This window comes from Ursus arctos, unplaced genomic scaffold, assembly GCF_023065955.2.
Source record: "Ursus arctos isolate Adak ecotype North America unplaced genomic scaffold, UrsArc2.0 scaffold_7, whole genome shotgun sequence".
NCBI lineage: Eukaryota > Metazoa > Chordata > Mammalia > Carnivora > Ursidae > Ursus > Ursus arctos.
Window position 1 is genome coordinate 27,826,957 of NW_026623089.1, and position 21,966 is coordinate 27,848,922.

Below are 21,966 nucleotides of genomic sequence, written 5' to 3' on the forward strand. Positions count from 1 at the left end.
AATCCTGCAGGGGTAGAGGCAGAAGTTGGGCAGGTACCTGAAACTCTGAAGGATATGAATCCTCTTCTCTGACTAGAGGAGCTACAGCCTCAAGAGTTGGGGAAAATCTCTATTGCTTATTTTCTTCTCTCTGTCCTCTACCAAGTAGCCCTGGGTGCAGATACAATCATGGGAAATGCATGGCAGAGAAGGCAAATTAAAGTCCTGGCTTTCTGACTGGACGACCATGAAAGTGAGCCCCAGGGAACCAGAAAGTATTGGGGAGATCACGGAGACTAAGGAATAGAGTGGTGTATCAACTCCCGGGCTCACATGCGTGGATCTCACGCTAAACAATATACCAAAGGTTCTGAGAACTGAACTACTGGCTAGACAACCCATTTGTATGGGCTATGTCCAGGTTCTAGACTGGCCACAGGGCGACACACAAATGCGACAAATCCAAATAGCAGTGCCAAGGTTTTAAAAAAATGAATCAACAGAATCACAGACAACAGAAGGCAGGTCAGAACTTGAGGCATGAACCTAACCAGGTCAACTCCCTGCTAAAACAAACAATCAATATTCTACTTATGATAGAAAAAAGACCCAGCGTCTCGTAATGTAATATTCAAAATGTCCAGGATACAGTATAAAATTACTTGGCATAAAAGGACCAGGAAATTATCAACTCATAAGGGAAAAGATGCCAACCCCAAGAAGACACAGATGTCAGAATTATCAGAAAAAGATATTAAAGCAGTGATATAATCAAGAAATAAGAACAGTCTTAGCATGAATGGAAAGACAAAGAAATAGAATATAAAAAAGAACCAAATGAAAATTCTGAAAAATGCAATACTGAAATTGAAAAAGGTAAATCTTTTCCCTTATGTGAACTGTAACTAGAATGCATAGATTTTCTCTTTTTCAAGAAATGGAAACATAATGTGTCATACAAGCCACATTGGGGCCACATGAGAACACACATTCAACTCCACCCCCAAACCGCAAGCTTTTAGGGAAATATCAGTATTACACAGTAAATGCAACAGAGGGAGAGCCCATAACAAAAGAAAAGTAAGTAGTGATCATCCCGATCACCCCCTAAAATTAAAGTTTCCCCTTACTTTAATCTAATAATTTGCTTTACATTTGAACTTGGCAAACTCAGTAGAACTCAGAGAAGTATGTATGTTTTCAAAACTACGATTAGCTAACCAAATATCCATTTGGAATCATCACTAAATACTAATGCATTCTTATAAACATAGTACTTAGCACAAAGTTAAAAACAAATATAAACATAGAACTTCTAGAAGCAGCATTCTTTTTTTCCCATGTTTTAAAAATTTAAATTCAATTAATTAACATATAGAGGATTAGTTTCAGAGGTAGAGTTCAGTGATTCATCAGTCTTATGTAACACCCAGTGTTCATTACATCACATGCCCTACCCTTAATGTCCCCCCACCCACTCCCCTCTAAAAGCAGCATTCTAAAATAGATACCAATGCAGAATATAAATAATAATAAAAAAAACCTATACAGCAGAATCAAGAAAGTTATTCAAAGAAAAATAAAAATCAAATATATAAAGTAATCCTAAACCCCCACCAGAAAGACTATGCCATAGTTGGCTTCCGGGAACCAAACCAGTGTGCCCCTCGAGGCCCAGTACCTTCCTGCTTCCCAGAGATCACTTCTGCCTGAGACTGGGAAAAGAGGAAGTCAAACTCCAGCGGTAAATCTCTCACTAGATCAGCCAAGATGGCCAGCTGCTTTCTGCAAGAAAGAAAAAAATATAAAAGTTAATCGTTAAACACCCTTCTCACAATTAGCTTCAACTTGACCTTCTACTCAGACTTGTTACGACTCACTGCTCACATACCCCATCCACCAGTTGAGCCCTGCTTCTTTTTGGTACAAAAAGACCTTTGATTTCAAAGGTTTAAACTGCTTCCAAAGTACATCCTCCTACTTAAAGGGCAACATGGTACTAGTAATACTTTTCCTTTTTTATAATTTTACGACTCAAATAGCGTTAAAAGATGAGACCATGGTTCTGTGCCTCTCACAGGCTGAACATGTATAAGAGGCAGGAAGCACAGTTTCGTAATTACATGATTCCTAACTACTGTGAACGGAAGCTGTTAGACTGAGGAACACAATCTCATCCTCAGATCTCACCCAATACAGAAACAACGTCTCATGTCACCACACCACGAGCGCAGTTAGGTCCACAAGTTTTTAATAATGCTTTACACAAGCTGACAATGAACTTTTTAATCTCCTTTTACATATTTCAAGGGTTGGGGTTTTTTTTTCCTTTATAAAAATCTTATCATGTGAAAAACCCAGATCAAGATCAAAATCCAAAGGTTATAACAATCTGGGGACAAAGTCTGAGACTCAGTACCTAGGTTGTTTTCTCCTCTACAGTTTTGTGTTATCAGTGTTATTAAAGAAAAGCAAAGAAACAAACCTAGAAGTAATAATATCAATGTAGAGAAAATGATTAAAAATAAGAGCAATTATCCTCGATTTTTAAAATTACTCATTACAAAAATATTCCATTGGCTCAGATAGTTGTCGGCATGACTTAGTGGAGAATGTTAACACTTAAAAGTGAAGAATACATTTAAAGTAATAATTTCCCCGTATACTGTCAAATATAGTGTCCAAAAAAGCTCATCGGTATACATATTAAAGTCTTGCAATAAAAATTTTGCATGTGGACCAAGAGGGACTGTTTTGCCCTCCCTACTGGAAATGCTTCTAAAATACCCAAAGAAGAGGGCTTGCTGGTTTTGGCGATGATATGAAAGAATAGGCGCCAACATACACTGCTGTTTGGAACATAAATTACTGGTACGATCTTGCTAAGAGCAATCCAGGACGATGTATCCACATTTTTAATGTGCTTAACCTCTGACTAGCTATTACACTTTTAGAAACTTTTGCAAGGAAATCATCAGATAGGAATACAAAAAGGAAGAGAATATTGCAACACTATTTATAGCGATGAAAAAGTAAAAATAACCTAAATGCACATCCTTAGGTATTGGTTAAATAATCTGTGGTATATCCATACAATGTGATACTAGACAGATGTTAAAAGAAATGAGGTCAATATAGATCCATATGTACTGATGTGAAAAGATGTCTGATATATTCCGAGTTCTAATAGGATACAAAACGGTATATATAATATGATTCCAGTTTATATTAAACAATAAAACAAAAAAAATTCTTCATGTACCACACAGGATTCTCTAAAATTCAATTACTGTTTCTTTATTAAAATAAAAAACTTTTTTTTTTTAAAGATTTTATTTATTTGACAGAGAGAGAGACAGCCAGCGAGAGAGGCAACACAAGCAGGGGGAGTGGGAGAGGAAGAAGCAGGCTTCCAGCGGAGCAGGGAGCCCGGTGCGGGGCTCGATCTCAGGACCCTGGGATCACGCCCTGGGCCGAAGGCATACACCTAATGACTGAGCCACCCAGGTGCCCCCCCAAAAAAAACTTTTAGTGGCAAAATGTTGGTAACTATTGAAGCTGGGTGGTAAGAAAATAAGGATTCATCATGCTGTTCTATTTTTTTTTGATGTTTGAAATTTCCCATAACAAAACTTTTTTTTTTTCCCTTTAAGTATCACCTTGTACTATCTTTGTAATTTTTTAAGGATATTTCCATTACAAAATGAAAATGAGGTAAAACAAACTATTAGTTCAGGCCTTTGGCAAAGAAATAAAACCTAGCGCTAACACATTTCAAAATACAGTCCAGGTGATTTGAACCATTTTGAATATTCCTCACAAATGCTAATAAATTAGCAAAGCATTAATTAGACAAAACAGGTTCTTGCAATGATGGTTACATATATGTCAACAACTACACGGGGCGCCTGGGTAGCGCAGTCCTTAAGCGTCTGCCTTCGGCTCAGGGCGTGATCCCGGCGTTCTGGGATCGAGTCCCACATCGGGCTACTCCACTGGGAGCCTGCTTCTTCCTCTCCCACTCCCCCTGCTTGTGTTCCCTCTCTCGCTGGCTGTCTCTCTGTCACATAAATAAATAAAATCTTAAAAAAAAAACAAAAACCCAACTACAGCTGCCTCAGTTGGTAGCAATGATTTCATAAGCCCAGGAAGAGATCCAGGCATTATTAGAAGAGGTGATCAGAAGGCAAGTTAAAATGCAAGCTCTTCACAAGTTCTTAAGATAAATGAAATATTAATATTCAGAGCTTCCATGCAGACAGTGAACATCTTAGACAAATGGAATGGAGCTACATAGTGGGTTTTGTCTGGATGGAAACTTCTTTGACAGAGTCAATGATGAGCGGCGACAGGAGATGAGACACTCTTCTTTTACTCCAGACCCACAAAACATGGCCAAACCATCACCCTCTGGGTCGGCTCTGCCTTTTTGACTTCCGAGTCAGCTTCTTCTCTGGCCATCCTCCCCCTTCCTTGGTGTTGACCGCAGACCACTCACAGAACTGTGATGTGGCAACCCTGTGTCACCTATACTCTTCCTAGGATTTCTAAATTTGGAACTATGTGAATATTACTTATGTCAAAACCAAAATTCCTAAATTGCATGTGCAATATGGTTACAACTTTGTAGAAACTACACACAGATGTACAGAGAGAAGGGAATGTGACAAGACAAACACTTTTGATAGGGCAGTAGGAATATTAGTGTTTTGGGTTTTTCTTTTTCCTTTTACGATTCCTTTAATGCAGCTATAATATTTTAAAATTTGGTTTTAAAAATAAAAACAAAACAAAAAATTTTTAAAGGTCAAGGTATATGGAAAAATAAGGGGCTAGATCTCCCATTTCCACAAATGACTATATAAAATAATCTCCTTCTCAACAGTAGACCAGAGAGTAAAATAATAACCATGTGTCTAAACAGAAGGAAAGAAGTCCACTGAAAGAACTGTGTACATATGTTATCTGGCACATCTGGCATATCTGGCATAAGCAGCACGAAGCCCTATATGTAGGGCTGAGGTTTTTGTTGTTGCTGGCCAAGAATACAAAATAAAACTTTCTGGAAAAGCTTACTGTTACTTACCAAGAAAAAATATTTAAGCTAATAAAAAATACCTGATGCCTATGAGACTTTGAACATTCCAGAAGGACGAATTCTAAGGTTAAGGGAGTTCACTCCCATCCCATGACCATAGTAAGTGTGGAGGGGTCAGGAAGGTGTCGAAGGGGAGAAATCACAAACAAGAAGGGGTGTGACCTAAGTATAGCCACTGCCTCTTCCTCCTCCTCTTCTTCCAAAGAAGGAAGAGGGATCAGGTGGTAAGATCCTGGGCTAAACTACAAGGTCAAGTGGACACTGGACTGGTTGGGGTTGAAAAAACTGGTCTAAAGCAATGGAGACTGAACTTTGCAAGCAGCACCGACTATCACCAGGGAGCCAGGCAGTTACAGACAGAGCAGCATTCCTACCAGAGCCTTTCCTACTGGCCTCCAGGTACCTCATCACTCAGAGGAACCTCCTACGACCCTTCTGTACCCTGTCTAGTGATCCAAATTTATCACCATCACCATTGCTTCTCAAGCAAAACTAACAGTCATTACAGCCATCTCAGATAGATATCGATCCCAAAGAAGCAAGTGACATGAAGCGTTGAACTACGGCTTGTGAAATAATGACGTGCGGGGGTGGCTCTGCTCTATTTTGAGCAAGGAGTCTTTTAGTGCCACCTGTCAACTCTGTGTGGTATACCCACAGCCCAGCTTCAGACCAGGGAACGACAGACAACAATGCATAGAATCAGTCTTGCAACTCTCGTGCCACCCATTTTCGTGTGTTTTTCAGACCCTGCAGCTCACCTCTCAGGGAGAAGCCGCATGCCTGCTGTGCACAGGATGTAAAGGGGTGTCTCCTTGTGCTTCTTCACAGGCACATGAGCAGCAGCAAAGCTCAGCAGAGGACGGAGGTAATCACTGGCATGTTCCGGGGTGTCTGCCATTGCAGAGATTCCTTAAGTAAGACAAAATACTTTAAAAAGCAGATCACATTGACTCAGAAGACTGATACTCCATAAAGTTCTGCTTGAGGTCCTAAATGCTTATTTATTTGCAAGGATGGGAACAGCAATGAATGAGATATCCCTCCCATTATCGAGAATCTCAAGGAAAAAAAAGGTAGCTTTCCTTCTCCCTCTTCTCTCCTCTCTCATGCCTGCAGCAGATAAAAAGAGATTGACAATAGAATATATTCTGATTAGTACCTGGCTTGATTTTTTTAACGACTGGTTGGCTATTTCGGTCTCTCATCTGTTTGATGTCCAGCAAATCATGGGGGTTGCCATTATGTCTTGGCCAGAAATAAACAAAAATCCGGGAGCCACTGCTACCACAGTCCACAACAAGTCCATAATTTAGAGTTGGGTCTTCAGTGTTGGTTGCTTCAAGATCCCCTACTCGAGCCAAATACCTAAGCCAGACAAAAAGAGAAACTGGTATCAAGCATCCAGGTCCACAAAAGGCACCACCACTTTAATTCATTTGTCATGAGTCTTCATTAACTGTCCATATGTACCAGCCACAAGGAACCATGCATCTTAAGGAATGAAACAACACTGATCATAGTTACTGATGTACAGATATGAGCCAACAGCTGGTCTGCTCACCTAGAGGCCGCTGGAATCAGAGAACTAGAAGATTCCTCCATATTTGGGGGCAGTTCTGAAACTGGCTGGGGTACCAAATCTTTCGCCAACTTTAAAGAGCTTCTAGGCCTGAGTAAATAACTGGTTTTTGTTGTTATAAGCCACTAGGATTTGGGGCAGTTTGTTACACACACCAGTTAAATAAAAGAATTCTAATAATTTCTCTTCTATCTATCCTTTCTGTAAATAAAGAATACTTTGGAATGATTATCACTTAATATGTGTTTCTAGGTGGTAAAAATTTATGGGGCTTTTTGCTTTGTACTTTTTATTGGTAGACTTGCATTAATAAAAATGTATTTCATAAATACAATAATTATTCTTCTCTACAATCTTTTAAAGTATTTTGTAGTCATAAAAAGAATGTATATAAAGTATGTATAAACAATAACGATAAAACAATGCCTCTGTACCCAACACCCAGTTTAAAAAATAAAGCATTACACTGCTTTAAAAAAAAACCAAAAAGCTTCCAGGCCCTAGGACCTCAGTACTTTGTCTTGGGATTTTTTCAGATTCTCATTACAAGATATTTATTTGGCTGACAGCAGAAAGATGAAACAAGTAAAGATGTTACCATCAAAACACCAAGGTTTGAGTCTCAGCTCTAGCCCTTTCTATGCTGTGTGACCTTCGGCAAGTTACCTAACTTCTCTCAGACTGTTTTCTCATCTGTAAAATAAGGGTATGGGGTCTCCGCCCTCAGAGAGACAACATATGCTGAGTGGTTAGCACAGCGCTGTGCTGTCACTGCTCTTGTTTTTACGCGATGAGTATTGGGAGAGCAAATAGTAGAAGACTCTCTAGAGAAAAGGGCTGAAAAGTCCAGAAGAAAAGGCAGCTAAGAGTTGGTAAAATGCTCCTGAGCTCTGAGGCTTTAATAAACATTAGAGCTCACTCAGAACCTGAGGGTCTGAAAAGTACAAACACTGCTGACTCCTCTTCAAAGGCTGCACTTGAAGAAGAGCCCAATGAGAACGGCTTTTAGCTTATCATATGGAAAAAGAGCTGTTTCTCGGTGCTAAGAATACATACTGCATGGCGGACAGATTACAATGTCTTGTAAATTCCTTTAAATTTGACTAAGTATTACTATAGGTTGAGCTAATAGTTGAATAAACGCTCTGAAAGCAATGCTGTGAATTTTTTCAAGTATCACAGCTAAACAACCTTCCTTATATCTGCCCTAGTCACCCATCACTGTATTTAGAGCTAATTCCTAGGTCCCCTAGACCCTTACAGAGAACCCCTCAGAACCAGGTTTTGTGAAGGGCATTCTTTTTTTAAGAAAGATTCAACATTACAAATACGAAAGGAGGTCACATATGTTTGGGGCCTTGAAGGGTAGGTATCATTAGCTCTGCAGGAAATCCACCTCTGATCAGACAATAAGCCACATGTCCCACCCCTCAGGACAATTTAGCTCATGTTTACTGCTGATTTCACATTGCTATGCAGACCACAAAGTTCGCTACTTTAGACAGAAAAGCAAACTTGACGAATAGATGAGCATGTAGAAACGGTTTTGAAAGAAAAAAAGTAGAGCTAAGTACCTTTCCCAACGTACAATGCAAAATAAGCAAAGAACATATATTTGAGCCCAATATAATGCTGTAATTATATAGGATAGGGTCAGGTAAAACTTTTTTCTGGATCGGATATCAGACTGAGTTAAGGGAAATGAAGCAGGTGGTAAAAATCTGTTACACTGTAGTCAATTTACAGTCCCAAAGACTCTGTTCCACCACATACTTACCCATTCTCATCAAATGACTGGGCTGAACTGGGCTTATAATCCACAAACCAACTCATAACAGCTCAGTGCTATCACATGAAAGCTGGGAAGACATCTGGGTTCAAGTTACAGAACTTGTGCAAATACTGACCTCACAGGACACCACAGGCAAGATAAGCCATCTCTCGCCCAAAGTGACTTTTCATTTCTCATCATAGCAATCTTTCTACTTCATATGCTTCACAGATCTTTCTCTGCTTTCCCTCTCTAAAAAACCTCTCCTCTACTTTTCTCACTAGATTCTGGATCCCATTCCCTCCTGCTTAATGAATAACTTTTCTCCAGTTGTTGGCTCTCAAACGTCGTTTGGGGCTCAAGACCCTTTATATTCTTAAAAATTATTGGATCCAAAAGAGTTTTTGTATATGCGGGTTATATCTATTTATATTTACCATGTTAGAAAATAAAACAAAAATTTTTAGTATTTATTTATTAATTTAGATATAATAAACTCATTACATATTAATATATTTTATAAAAATAACTATTTTCTAAAACAAAAAAAAGAGCAGCACTGTCTCATGGTTTTGTGAATCTGTGAAGATTAGTAGAAGACAGCTAGATTCTCATATTTGCCTCTGTATTCATCTGTTACAATATATTGTTTTGGTTAAAGTTTTTGAAAAAAATCCAGCTTCCCGGAGACATATTATTGGAAAGGGGAATATTTTAAGAGCCCATTTGGATCACTGTGCATATTCTTAATACTACACTAAAAATCAACAAGTAAAATTTCTTAAAGGTTAGTTGCAACGTGAAATCTAAAACCCTATCTAAGAATGTTTCATACTCTGTAAAGTTAACCATCGGTCTATCTTGCACTTCGAATGGCTTTTATCCCTGCATAATTTTGGAACATCCTATACTAGAAAATACTGGTTCACTGAGTTATGCATATCCTCCTAACATTGACACATTTCATTCTACAACATTAAAAAAAAAAACCCACCCACACATTCATTAGTATCACTACCAATATTATCAAAAAAGTCATTTAAGTATTGAGACGCTAGCAAACTCATAGTGGTAGATACAAATTTTCCAAACTGCTGATTTTCAGTTGAAAGCTCAAATTTCATCATTGACAATAAACACTGACAGTTGTTTTCCTTAAAGTGACAGGCTTTTACTTCATTCATTTTCAAGAAAATATCTATGAAATACCCAAGTCTGAAAACAATAGCTTTTCTGGCAGTCATTCTTTCAAGTAAAAATAATATTCCATGATAAAAGCAGTTCATAACCGAAACAATTGTCTAAGGGCTTTTCCTCAAGAAAACTCCAGTGGGCATCAGAAGTAGAATAGCAGGGAGATTACCGGGAGAAGGAAGGGAGGGGATAACAGAGGGGGAAAGGAACCATGAGAGACTATGGACTCCAGGAAACAAACTGAGGGTTTTGGAGGGCAGGGGGGTGGGGGGATGGGTTAGCCCTGTGATGGGTATTAAGGAGGGCATGTATTGCATGGTGCACTGGGTGTTACACGCAAACAATGAATCATGAAACACTACATCAAAAACTAAGGATGTACTGTATGGTGACTAACATATCATAATAATTTAAAAAATTGAAAAAAAAGTGCTTAATGTGTATTTCCAATTTTGTCACACAGAATATGAAAAGGATATTCTTAAATGGAACTGGAATTTTTCCCCCATTACAACTATGTGACAATGATGACTACACTAACTAATAGTATAATTTGGTGCCTTCATCTTGATTTGCACTAAGGCACCTGCAGTTTTACCTACCCGTGGCTTTGCATCACTAGTGTAAATGTCAACTCAGTGGAAAAGGCAAAGAAACATCACAACAGCCACGAGGGCGAAGCAACATAAATATCCATGGACAGATAAATAAATGAAATGCAGTGTATACACAAAATGGAGTATTATTCAGCCTTATAAGAGAAGGAAACTTTGTCACATGCTATAATATGGGTGAACCTTGAGAATATCATGCTAAATAAAACAAGCCAGTCACTAAAAGACAAATCATGCTAAATAAAACAAGCCAGTCACTAAAAGACAAATACTGTATGGTTCCACTTATATGAGAGTAAAGCAGCCATAGTCATCAAAACAGAAAACAGAATAGCGGCTACCAGGGGTTGGCGTGGAGAGGGAGAAGAGGGAAGCCGTTGTTCAATGGGCATAGAATTCAGATTTGCAAGATGAACAAGTTCTGGAGCTGAATTAACAATGTGAATATCGTTAACACCACTGAACTGTATACTTAAAAGTGGTTGAGATGGTAAATTTTATGTTATGTGTTTCTTAGCAATTAAAAAAAGAGCAATTAACATCTTAGTAGATATTATGAAAACAGTTTTGGCCTAATTTTGACCTCATAGACCCTATGAAAAAGTCTCAGGAACTCCCAAGGGTCAGTAAACACTTTGACAACCACTGCTCTAACCTTCTTTTTCTCTGGAACATCCATCTGCTTCTCTACCTATTTTTCCCCCTTCCCTTCTTTGACATGGCTTCCCAGTTCTTAAGAAGCCTCCACTCGACAATGTGACTCTTGTAATACTCACAATGATTTGAAAAGGCCGCCTCCTTCTGTCTTAAAATGTGGAGTGTCGTTATTCCCTCTAAGCAGTTTGTTTATATTCCAGTATGAGCCCCTAAGACTTCTTTCATATTTGTTTGTTCCATCTCTGCACTTAGACTATCAGTTTCTCAAGTGCCAACACCTTATCTGCAGTATCTCCAAACTGTCACAGTGTTCCTCACATTTCTCTGATATGTATCAACCAGTACTGACTCGTTTGGTCCTAAGATCTCACAACATAGAGCTGTGTGTTTGTTAACTCCTCTACGTCTTTGTTAGCTGTCTAGCTATACATACTCAAAATCAATTGGTCTCCTTCTCAGAAAGTTCCAATGGCTTTTCAAAGCATCCTGTCATCCTCCTGGGTTCCTGTCAAGATAAGCAGCTCTAATTTGGGTGCAAGTCAACTTTGCTTTCTCTTCTCTTAGAAGTCTCCCTGTGTGCATTGGCAGAAAAAATGTCAGCTGACCTTTGAATACAAGAGTGAAAGCTAGGACCAGACAGCATGTATGTTACACTTCCCACTTGAGTCTTTGCCCAATGGTTGCAGTCAGCAGGAAGCCTCCATCTTTCTCATTATGCATACAAATGACTAACTGAAGAACAATTTTCCCTTTTGGGAAGTAATAATAACACCTCTTTCTGAAACTTTAACCTCTAATGATCTAATCAGGCTTCTTACACTTTGCAAACACCTGAGGGTCTTCCTCTGTCCAGGCTCCTGACATGAATGATCAATGGTCCTTTCTTGGATGTTTTCATTTGTGATTTGCCGCCCTGGACTTAGCCATCATGATCAATTACTTGCATTGCTGGACTCTCCTGCTTTGCTGATATTACACTAAATTAATCCCCAAAGAGGACCTAAAGTCCAAGAGAAAAGTTCCAAAAGCTATGGAATCCCTCACATCCACTTTCCCAGGAAAGATCTGACTCACTATCACACATATTTAACCCCCCTACATACATACACACACTGTTTCTATTTGAGAAACCTGATTTCCCTCTAATTACTGCTGGGTGAATGAAAAGAAAATTACTCACATATACATTACCCAAGGTAAAACTGGAAGACAGTGGCTTTCACTGCCATTACCCTGAAAACAACATTAGGGCAGTAACTGACCAAATCATTACCCAGCTTACAATCAACACTAAATATACCACTTCTAGAGTTCAAATAGAACGCAGTGATGCACCAAGAGTCCATTAAAGCAACCCCCCTCAGGATGGAGCTACCAGCTTTTTGCTGAATGTCATCATACTCTTTCAACTCCATTCAAGGCTCAGAACCAAATATAATGACTTTATAGGGAAGGTAGCTGTGCATGACTGATGATAGTAACACATGTGGAGGAAAGCATCTTGAAGATTATTGCTTATCTCCTAACAAGATCAATCAGAGCAGTCAGGAGCATTTATAATTGGAAGCTCTGCTTATAAACACTATAAACACCATTAAAGAACAAGTAAGTGAATAAATGAATAAATGTCAAAGAATGCAGGTAAATGCCTTCAGTTTCACCAGGAAAAATCTCTGAATTGTTCTATTATACATAAGAAACCTTAACTTCATCTGCTTATCTTAAAGTTTATCATTTTTATCCTAACTAAAAGTAATGTCTCTTTTCAACTTGCTTTAAACAGAACTGAAACTCCTAAGAAAGGCCAGCTCTGAGCCCACTGCTGACGCAGAACCTCTTATTCACAGTTATACCCAGATGACAAAGGAACATGAAAGCACCACCTTTCTTTCGGGAGGGGGAGGAACAGAAGGAGAGGGAGAGAGGGAATCTTAAGCAGGCTCCACGCCCAGTGCGGAGCCTGACTCGGGGCTCGATCTCATGACCCTGAGCCAAAATCAAGAGTTGGATGCTTAACTGACTGAGCCACCCAGGAGCTTTGGCACCACATTTCAACAGCTACCAAAGATATTCTTCAGAACAAAAGTCCACCAGATAAAAATTTCCTTTCTAATGAAGACAGTAGTGAGGCTACAAAAAAGTGAATACTACTAAACATTGAGGTTTAGAAGAAATTCATTGAATATACAGAACATTTAAGTAAGAACAGTTTACTATTTGTCTTGCACTGTATATACGTATACGTGCTAAAAGTGCCCCTTATGCTAAAAATTATTAATAAACTTTAACAATTTACCTAGGGCTAAAACTTTCCAACAGAACTCTCTGCTATGATGGAAATATTCCCCATCTGTCCAATAGGATAGCCACTAGCCACATGTGGCCAGTGAGCTGCAGAAATGTGACTAGTGCAAGTAAGGAACTGAATTTATTTTATTTTAATTAATTTAAACTTAAATTAGCCACTGTGGCAAGTGGCTACCCTATTGGATACCGCACCATAAACAATAATATTTGTCGAATAAGTGAACAGATGAATGAATAAATAAATGTAAAATACGGATTAGTCTGATGAAGCTGTTGGAGCACTACTTACATGGCACAGGCCAGATAAAGAGTTGATTCAAACACACATCTAAGAAAAATTATTCTTAAAAATAGCTTTGCTGTGCATGTAGGGATAGAGGGTATCTGGGAAACCTTTGTACTTCTGCTCAGTTTAGCTGTGAACCTAAAACTGCTCTAAAAAACAGTCTCTTAAAAACAGCTCTGGATTCTATCCTTACTGATACCTCATCACTCTCTAAATTTATCTTTTCTTAAATTCTAGTTCTGATGCAGACCTCCTGCTTTCTTCTTCCTAAAGCAATGTGGGTACATGTTCATAATAAACAAACAAATACAATAACTCTTCAGTTTTAAAACTATGGAGGGAAAACCCTTACGCAGGCTTCTAAAATCCTGGGTCACATTGCCTCAGAAGAGATATGTTAAGTTCCACCAATGGCTGAAAAAAATTCGAATTAAAATATTTTTTCAATACCACCTACTAATATAATTTCATCATGCGAATTGGAACAACTTAAGTTGGAAAGAATATGACTATATTACATGCCTATAATAAAAAAATCTCAACCATAAGCACTTGTCCTATTTTTTTATAAACTGTTGAACTAAAGTATTTCCATCAATTCCTAGTTATTTGCTTAATCATCTTATCATCAGCTAGTGCTCACCAGTATTTAAGCAACAGCAGCAACCAGGAAGAAAAAAATTCTGGAAGGAGTATTTTAAATGCAGATAATGCTGCCCATTATCCTCAGTGTATATCTACAGGGCAGAAAATGGAATTAGAGGACAGAAAAATCAAGATTATTTCAAATAAAAGACTCTCTCCTGCCTCACTGTCAAGATGTCAGCATATTATTTATTGACAACTGACATCAGTGTGCCCACATCTAATGACCAGCATACCCTTCCTACTACCACCATCTAATTTACTGTTTACCTACTGTGTTCTGAGACAAGACAGAACCAAGCTAATTTAACACAGTGTGTAAAATAAAAGCAAACAGGTTCTATGGGAAAGACTATCTTATCAGTAAAGTACACGAGCTTTTAGTTCATGAACTTAATGATATCAACTAAAGTTACACATGGGCCTCTTCTGATTAATTTCTGATTCTCGATTGGGTACAGTTCCTGATTCTACACAGATGTACATAAACGATTATCTCATTGGGAAATAATTCTTCCTTCACATCAGCCTCCCTAACTAAATCATGAACTCCACTGAGTTCAGGAGCCACGTTTTATTCATCTTTGTACCTTAGTATCTACAACAGTGTCAAGCACCCAGCAAGCTCTCAATGAATGTTTGTTTCCGAAATGACTCACAGGGGCTGCCATGAGTGAAATGTAATGATATACAGTAATTTGTGGCAATATGCACATAACCTTTCGTTAAAGAACAGGAGCTCTAGGCTATATGGCTGCTGGCTGCTCAACCAGAGCATTACAGGGTGTCAGGACTTTGGCAAGATAATCACACAGGCACAGTGTATTCCTTAGCGCTGCAGCTACCTTGCTGCAATTAAGTCAGCTTCAGTATTTATCAGATCTGGCCACTTGGGGTATAGCGGTAGAGGAGAATATCAGATCGCTCTACCTCCCGCATATTCCTCAAATGCATTTACTTCTCTCCATTATCGCTGCTTCCACCCAAGTTCAGGCGACCATCATCTCTACTGGAGTATTCTAGTTCATCTCCCTCCCTTCATGTTTACTCCCCTCTAATTCATTCTCCACAATGCCACTAAAGTGAGCTTTAAAAACAAATTCCAATCATATCACTCTTCAAAGCCTTTCAAAGCCTTCCTTCTGCCCTGAAGATAATGTCTAAACCCTCTCAGATGACTTAACAGGCTCAGCCCGATTTACCTCTCCAGCCACACAGCTCACCACTCACTCCCTAACTATCTTTATTCTCACCATATTAACCCACAGAGGATTCCATAATTAGACCATGATGTCTTCCGGTGGAAAACTGTGCTCAGGTGTGTCAAGAAAATCTCAATAAGCATTAAAAAAAACTGAAATTACGGATTTAGTTCTCTGAAGCTAACAGGCTGCTTATGGTCAACTGTTGACAACTACAGTCATCTAAACAAATGTTCTTTCTTCAGAAAGAAAGAATGAAAAATACAAATGAAAAGTGCTGCTAGAGGAGAGGAAAGGTTGGAAACATAAACTTCTTGAGAAAAGGTACCAAAGTCTCCATGTCCTGGTGCCTATTATTATCCAGCACATAGTGGTTGCTCAATAAATGCTTGCTGAATGAATGAATGACCAAAATGAAGTGGAAATAAGAAATTCTGGGGCCAGAACAACCCAGAGATATTCAGGGGAATGGTCATGTGTCACAATTCTGACCAGAACAGACTGAAAGAAAGGGCTGCCGGGGGTTTCCAGGAAGGGCCTTCTTCATTCTTACACAAGAGCATAGAAGGCTTGTTTCTCTCCAGCAGGACATGAGTAAGGATGCATGTAGCCCCTACTGGCTACTGGCTGCTATTTTACAACCATTCAACAAGTTGACGCTGTGGAAAAGAGAGCCAGATTCTCATCCTGACAGCCAACGTTGAACTTATGGTCCCTTTACCCCTGGACTTCTAGTTATGTGAGCCAATAAACTTTCTTTTTATTTAAGTCAGTTGGACCGTCACTTGCAGCCCAAAGTCTCCTCATACTGAGAAGCAACAAAGAGAAAGTCATGTTGATGATGAACACAACATGTCATCATTTCATTTTATAGCCTAATCACAAACTAACCTCAAAAAACAACAGCAAAATGAATCATTGTTATAAAGGAATACAGATCTTCTATATAACTGTTAAGGCACTGAAACTAAATCAAATAATTCAGATATACCCTCTGTAAAGAAAAAAGAGGTATTCCGCTCTCACTGAATGGAATTAACAGATTAGATTTATAAAAGAAAATACTAGTGAACTGGAAGACACAGCATATAAAATATCCAGAAAGAAACACAGAGAGAAAAAAGACTGGAAAAATAAAATGAATGAGCCGTGAGAAAGCTTTACATGGTTCAATATATATGTGATTGGAGACACTAAAGGAGAAGTGGAAGAGGTCAAGAAAAAATATTTGAAGAAATAATGGTCAAAATTTTTCTGAATTTGATTAAAAAGCATAAATCCATAGATTCAAGAATCAACAAATCACAAGCAAAAGAATCATGAAGAAAACTACACCAAGGCACATCATAATTGAATTGATTAAAACCAGAGATAAAATGTAAAAAGCAACCAGAAGAAACACACATGATGTACGGAGAACAAATCTAAGAATTACAGCAGACTTCTCCTCAGAAAGAATGCAATTCAGAAGACAGTGAAGCATCATTTCTAAAGTAATAAAAGAAAAAGAAAAAAAAAATCAACCTAGAGCTCCATACCCAATGAATATTTTCAAAGGAATGCAAAATTACTTTTTCAGTCATAAAAGTTGAAAGAACTCACCAACTACATACTCACACTACCAGAAATGTTAAAGGAATTCCTTTAGGCAAAATGAACATATAACAGATGGAAATATGAACTACAGTACAAGAGAATGAAGAGGCCCAGAAATGGGAAATATACCAGCCTTTATTTTTGAAATCTCTTTAAAAGACAAACGTTTAAAGCAAAAATAATAAGAATATATGGTGGAGTTTATAACATATGTAGAAGGAAAATGTTTAACAATAGCAAAAACACCCAGGGGAAGAGATAAAGAGGTATGCGGGAAGAGGAATTATATTACTTGAAGGTAGTCTATGATAAGTTAAAAATGTATACTGTAAGGGCGCCTGGGTGGCTCAGCCATTAAGCGTCTGCCTTCGGCTCTGGTCATGATCCCAGGGTCCTGGGATCGAACCCCACATCGGGCTCCCTGCTCGGCGGGAAGCCTGCTTCTCCCTCTCACACTCCCCCTGCTTGTGTTCCCTCTCTTGCTGTCTATCTCTGTCAAATAAATGAATAAAATCTTTTTTAAAAAAATGTATGCTATAAACCCTAAGCCCTAAAGCAACCACTATAAAAAAATTAAAAAATTTAAAAACCCAGAATTATATCTACTCAGCCAACAAAAGACATAATATGGAATATTAAAAATGTGAACTCAATTCAAAAGAAGGGAGAAGAAGAGGAAAAACAGAGGACAGATGTGACAAGCAGAAAACAAACAGCAAGACAGATTTAAGCCTAAGCATAATCAATAATCACATAAAATGCAAATAACCTAAACACTTCAAATAAAAGGCTGATATTGTCAGACTGGATAAAAAGCAGTTACTTATAAAAAGACTGGATAGATAGAAAACATAAAGACATAAAGGCTAAAACGAAAAGGATGGGAAAGCAACTATAATGATAACATTAATCAAAAGAAAGCTGAAGTAATTATATTAATACCAGATCAGATTTCAGAGCAAAGAATATAATCAAGGATAAAAAAAGCCATTTAATAATGATAAAAGGGTTCATTCATCAAGAATACATAACAAACTTAAACATTTATGCATCCAATAAGTCAGCCCACCAAAACAAGAATATAGAAAGATGCCTTTCATGGTTAAAATGCACCATCAGCATTCCTGAATCAAAAGTGAACATCGCCAAAATGGGACTTAAGATCTTTATGTAATAAATGGCATGCAATTCTACAAATAAAAGTGCAGTATTCCCCAAAAGGGTCAAAGGTAGTAGTGTGTTAAATGTCAAAATATTTATGACTTCAATGCCAAGTCTGTTCAAAGTGATCTAAAGCTGACTCACCTTTCATATTGCCTATCTCGTGGTAATGAAGCACCCCAATGTCGAAAGTCCATGATTAACATAAGTAAAAGGAGACAGGATACGAAAAAGAGTCCTAGGAATGCCACCCGCTGACGTGGAAATGGGCTCACTGTGGGCACAGTGAAGTACCAGGAGGCTGGGCAGAGGTAGGAAAAACTGATCCTGAAATGAGACAAACATTATTAGTAAGAAAAGTCTCTACAGTTGAGTGCTTAAAAGGGGTTTTTTAACTGGATTAAAGCCCTTCCTAATAAAGGCAAAATTTTATGTCGCCAGAAGTCTATAAATGTTCTCTTAGTCTCAAACTTTAGAAAAGAACCTATATGGTTCATGGTGCTTCTATAAACAGAAAAGCCCTATCTGCTCTCTTCCAAATGTCTGCACTTTTGGGTGTAATTCAAAGAATTAATCTCATGTTTATGAAAAGATCACCAGTCTCCCTGGTCAACCTTGTAACATTGTAGAATCAAAGCAACCACAACACTCCCATCAAGAATGATGTAAAAAAAACGGAGAGTCAGAATATTTATCCAATGAATTTTTAAAAATATTTTAATAAGTAATATGTGCACATGGTAAGAAAAAAAATCAGTTTGAAAGAACATATAGTGGAAAATGACCCTTTTGCCTTCACCCATCATTTCCCACTCAAAGGCAACCACTGGTACCCAGTTCCTATGTATTTTCCCAGGGATATCGCATGTTTACAAAAGCATAAATGTATATCATATATGACAATATACATATGTGTATCGCCAGTCCTCTGGTTGTACACCATACCTACTGCTCTGCATCTTTCCCCACTTACTCTATTTGACAACTGTTCCATTTGATACATATTGATCCACATTAATCTTTTCTGAAAGTTTCAGAGCGACGCAATGTATGGATACACATATTCAACTATGAAGTTCATTTTCCATATTGATTCAAAGGACCTCACCCTATTTTGAAAGTCCATTAAAAAAAAAATCTTTGTTTAACCTCCTCAAAAAGCACGTAGCCTCACTCAAATGGAAATCTGAAAGCACATTACATTTTAGCATTTTTCAGATCTCAGCAAGCACTCACTCCATCACCCTGGGGTTACGTGCCAGAGACTACAGTTGCGTCTGCCTTCAAAAAAAAAAAAAAAAAAAAAGTCACTTTGATCTTTGCATCCATCCGACCAAGCTGCAAAGTCCAGAAGCAGCACTAGGGCAAACCTCACTTGTAAAAACATCCCAGGGCTCCTCCTGCCACCCCCAACTGAGCCCCAAGCTGAGGAGAAAATGTGCAGCCTTACCTAGCCATGGGATTCCTTCAGTGGTCTCAGCGCCTGTCACCTCCTTTTCTTTTTGCCCTGAGAAAATGGTCTCCTTGTCTCAGGCATCTCCTAAGTCTGCAGCCTGTTAAGAGTTCGTTGGGTTTCAGGCTCACCTCCAGCAGTGCCCAGGGGGAAGGCCAAGGCGCCCACCCACTCCAGCTGCATCCGCTTTCCTTCCCGGGGCCCAGCTGACGCTAAGCCGACTCCCCGGGAGCCGGGCGTTCTCGAGGCACCGGCTCTCCCCAGGTGGCGGGGTGGGGGTACCCACTTCCCCTCCCCGCCTAGCCCAGCTCCGCGGCCCTCCCGCGCTCGCACTCACAGGTCCAGCGGCCCGCAGGCTCCCTCCGCAACGTTTCGCACGGTCCAGAGCGCTTCCCCCCGGCCTTTAGCCCAGCCGGAAAGAGGCCTGGGCGGGCGGCGGCGCCACGTCCCCAAGGAAACCGAAGGGAGCCAATGACTGACGGCAGACCGGCGGAGAGGGGCCCATCCTCCACCCAGCCCGGGCCGCCGGCGAACTAGCTCCGCCGGCTGCACGTTCGTTCTGCAGAGCGGCCAATCCCCAAGAGCGTTTGGCCTCTAATGCCCGCCCCGGGATTTCGAGTGCGTCCAATCCGGAAGGGCGTCGTGCCGCAGCTCCGCCTGGACGGGCCAGCGGTAGGCGCTCAGGTGAGCAGTGCGAAGCGGGGCAAGGGTGCCCTGCGCCGGCTGCCCTCTCGGCGGCGCGATTTCTCTGCTGGCTGCTTGCTAGGCTGCCGCTTACAGAACTGAGCGGCCCCGGGGGGTGAGTGTTAGAGTGGCCGCGAGAGAAGTGCATCCCTTGCCCACAACCTATCAGAGATATTGTGTCCCCAACCCTGATCGCCAGAATCAAACCTTCCCTAGAGCCTCCCAGACTTATGCCCCGGCTTCCTTGTCTGTTCTGTTAGAGAAACATTAACGGGGGGCAATATCGTTTACCCCGAAGCGCTTATAGCTATTCGTTCAAGGTTCATTGAATGTCTACTGTGTGCCGGACGTGAGCCGCTGTGTCCCTGCCTTCCCAGACCTTACAGTAATACATACAAAGGTAATGTTTCCTTAATGTTTTTCTTCCTTGCTTAAGCCAGCCGTTTCTCTCATTTCAGGAGGGAGCCATTTGGACAGGATAAAGTCCAAGTCCTTACAAACGTGGCACATACATGGCGACCCAGGACCCGCCCATGCAGCATCTTCTGTTGCCCCTCACCTCCCTTACTATGCTTCTACAAGCACATCTGTGGCTTCTGCCCTCTTAGGCTTTCTTCATTCCGCCTCCTCCACCCTTCCATCTGCCTTGAATAGCCTTCCCTTCTCGGCCTCTTAGCCAAGCCAACTCATACTCATTCCTTACCGCTTAGCTTAGGGGTCACCTCCCCTGAAGACTTACTTGACCTACAACCCCGTCATATATGCCTGTTGTTTCACTTACCATATTGAATTACAATTTATGTGTCTGTCTGTCGCAGTCAACAGAATATGCTTGAGGGCAGGGACTGTCTGCTTCCACAGCAATGCCAGGTACTGTCTGGAGCATACAATGCAGCTAATGTATGATAAATAAGTGAATGAATGTAGAAATAAATGAAGACCGCCCAAATGAGATTAAAAAAAAAAAAAGAGCTATCTGTTCTACACCAGCTGTATAAAGGCAGTCAACCACTAACACTTACATCTGGCAGAGACCTAGACTGTCAGGGGAATGGGAAAGCTTAAACTGGAGGGAAGAAAAAAAAAAGGAAGGCTTCATGTATGCTCTGATTTGAGAGTATTAGCATAGGGAAGCTGGCAGTGGGCTTACAAGGAGCAGGGCGTCTTATATGATTGTTTGTGGGGAGACTATTTGGCTTTCTCTGGTTGGTCCTGAGTTAGAAGGCAGGGAAGCTCATAGTCAGTGACCAGTAGTGAGAGCTCTAGGCTGATTGCTGTAGAGGTCATGGGTCACAATTCTAACCATCATATATGGTCTGACATTGTCCAGTTTACATATTCAGGCTCTCCCGACTATTGTTCTTTTCCCCTCTCTTCCCCTCCCAGTCTGGGTGGGCTTCCTAACTTACTTTTCCATCGATTCTCAGTGTTCTTTTCTTCTTTGTCCTTCAATCCTTGCTCTGCTTCAGGTGTTATATTTTATCTGGGCCCCCAAAAATCACATAGGGTAGAATAGTTGCGTAAAGTTAGGATTAACTACAAGATTATACAAATATCAGGTGTTTATATTATTCCAGAGCCCAGTTCAGGTAGTCATGGGAAAACACAACAAATGTTTTGGAGTATATATATTTTTTAATTCTTGAGGTTGCTTGCCAACTGTGCAGTTCTGTCTAACCTATGTATATTTCAAACTCCAGTGGTCCACTAAACGGATGTTTTGGAGTGGAAATAGAA

The 21,966-nt window shown here is 39.8% G+C and overlaps 1 protein-coding gene across 1 annotated transcript in view; it reads right to left on the minus strand.

Annotated features, from left to right (window-relative positions):
* ENTPD7 (ectonucleoside triphosphate diphosphohydrolase 7) overlaps window positions 1–20,085 on the minus strand; it is a 40,720-nt gene extending 20,635 nt beyond the window's left edge. The window contains exons 1-6 of the mRNA XM_026493851.4: window positions 19,883–20,085; window positions 19,543–19,645; window positions 18,237–18,419; window positions 6,240–6,445; window positions 5,839–5,989; window positions 1,661–1,764 (exon numbers count right to left, since the gene is read on the minus strand). Of these exons, the coding sequence (XP_026349636.2) occupies window positions 1,661–1,764; window positions 5,839–5,989; window positions 6,240–6,445; window positions 18,237–18,419; window positions 19,543–19,550 (652 nt within the window). The 5' untranslated portion in view covers window positions 19,551–19,645; window positions 19,883–20,085. The remainder of the gene's footprint in view (window positions 1–1,660; window positions 1,765–5,838; window positions 5,990–6,239; window positions 6,446–18,236; window positions 18,420–19,542; window positions 19,646–19,882) is intronic.
* Window positions 20,086–21,966: the final 1,881 nt, after the last annotated feature.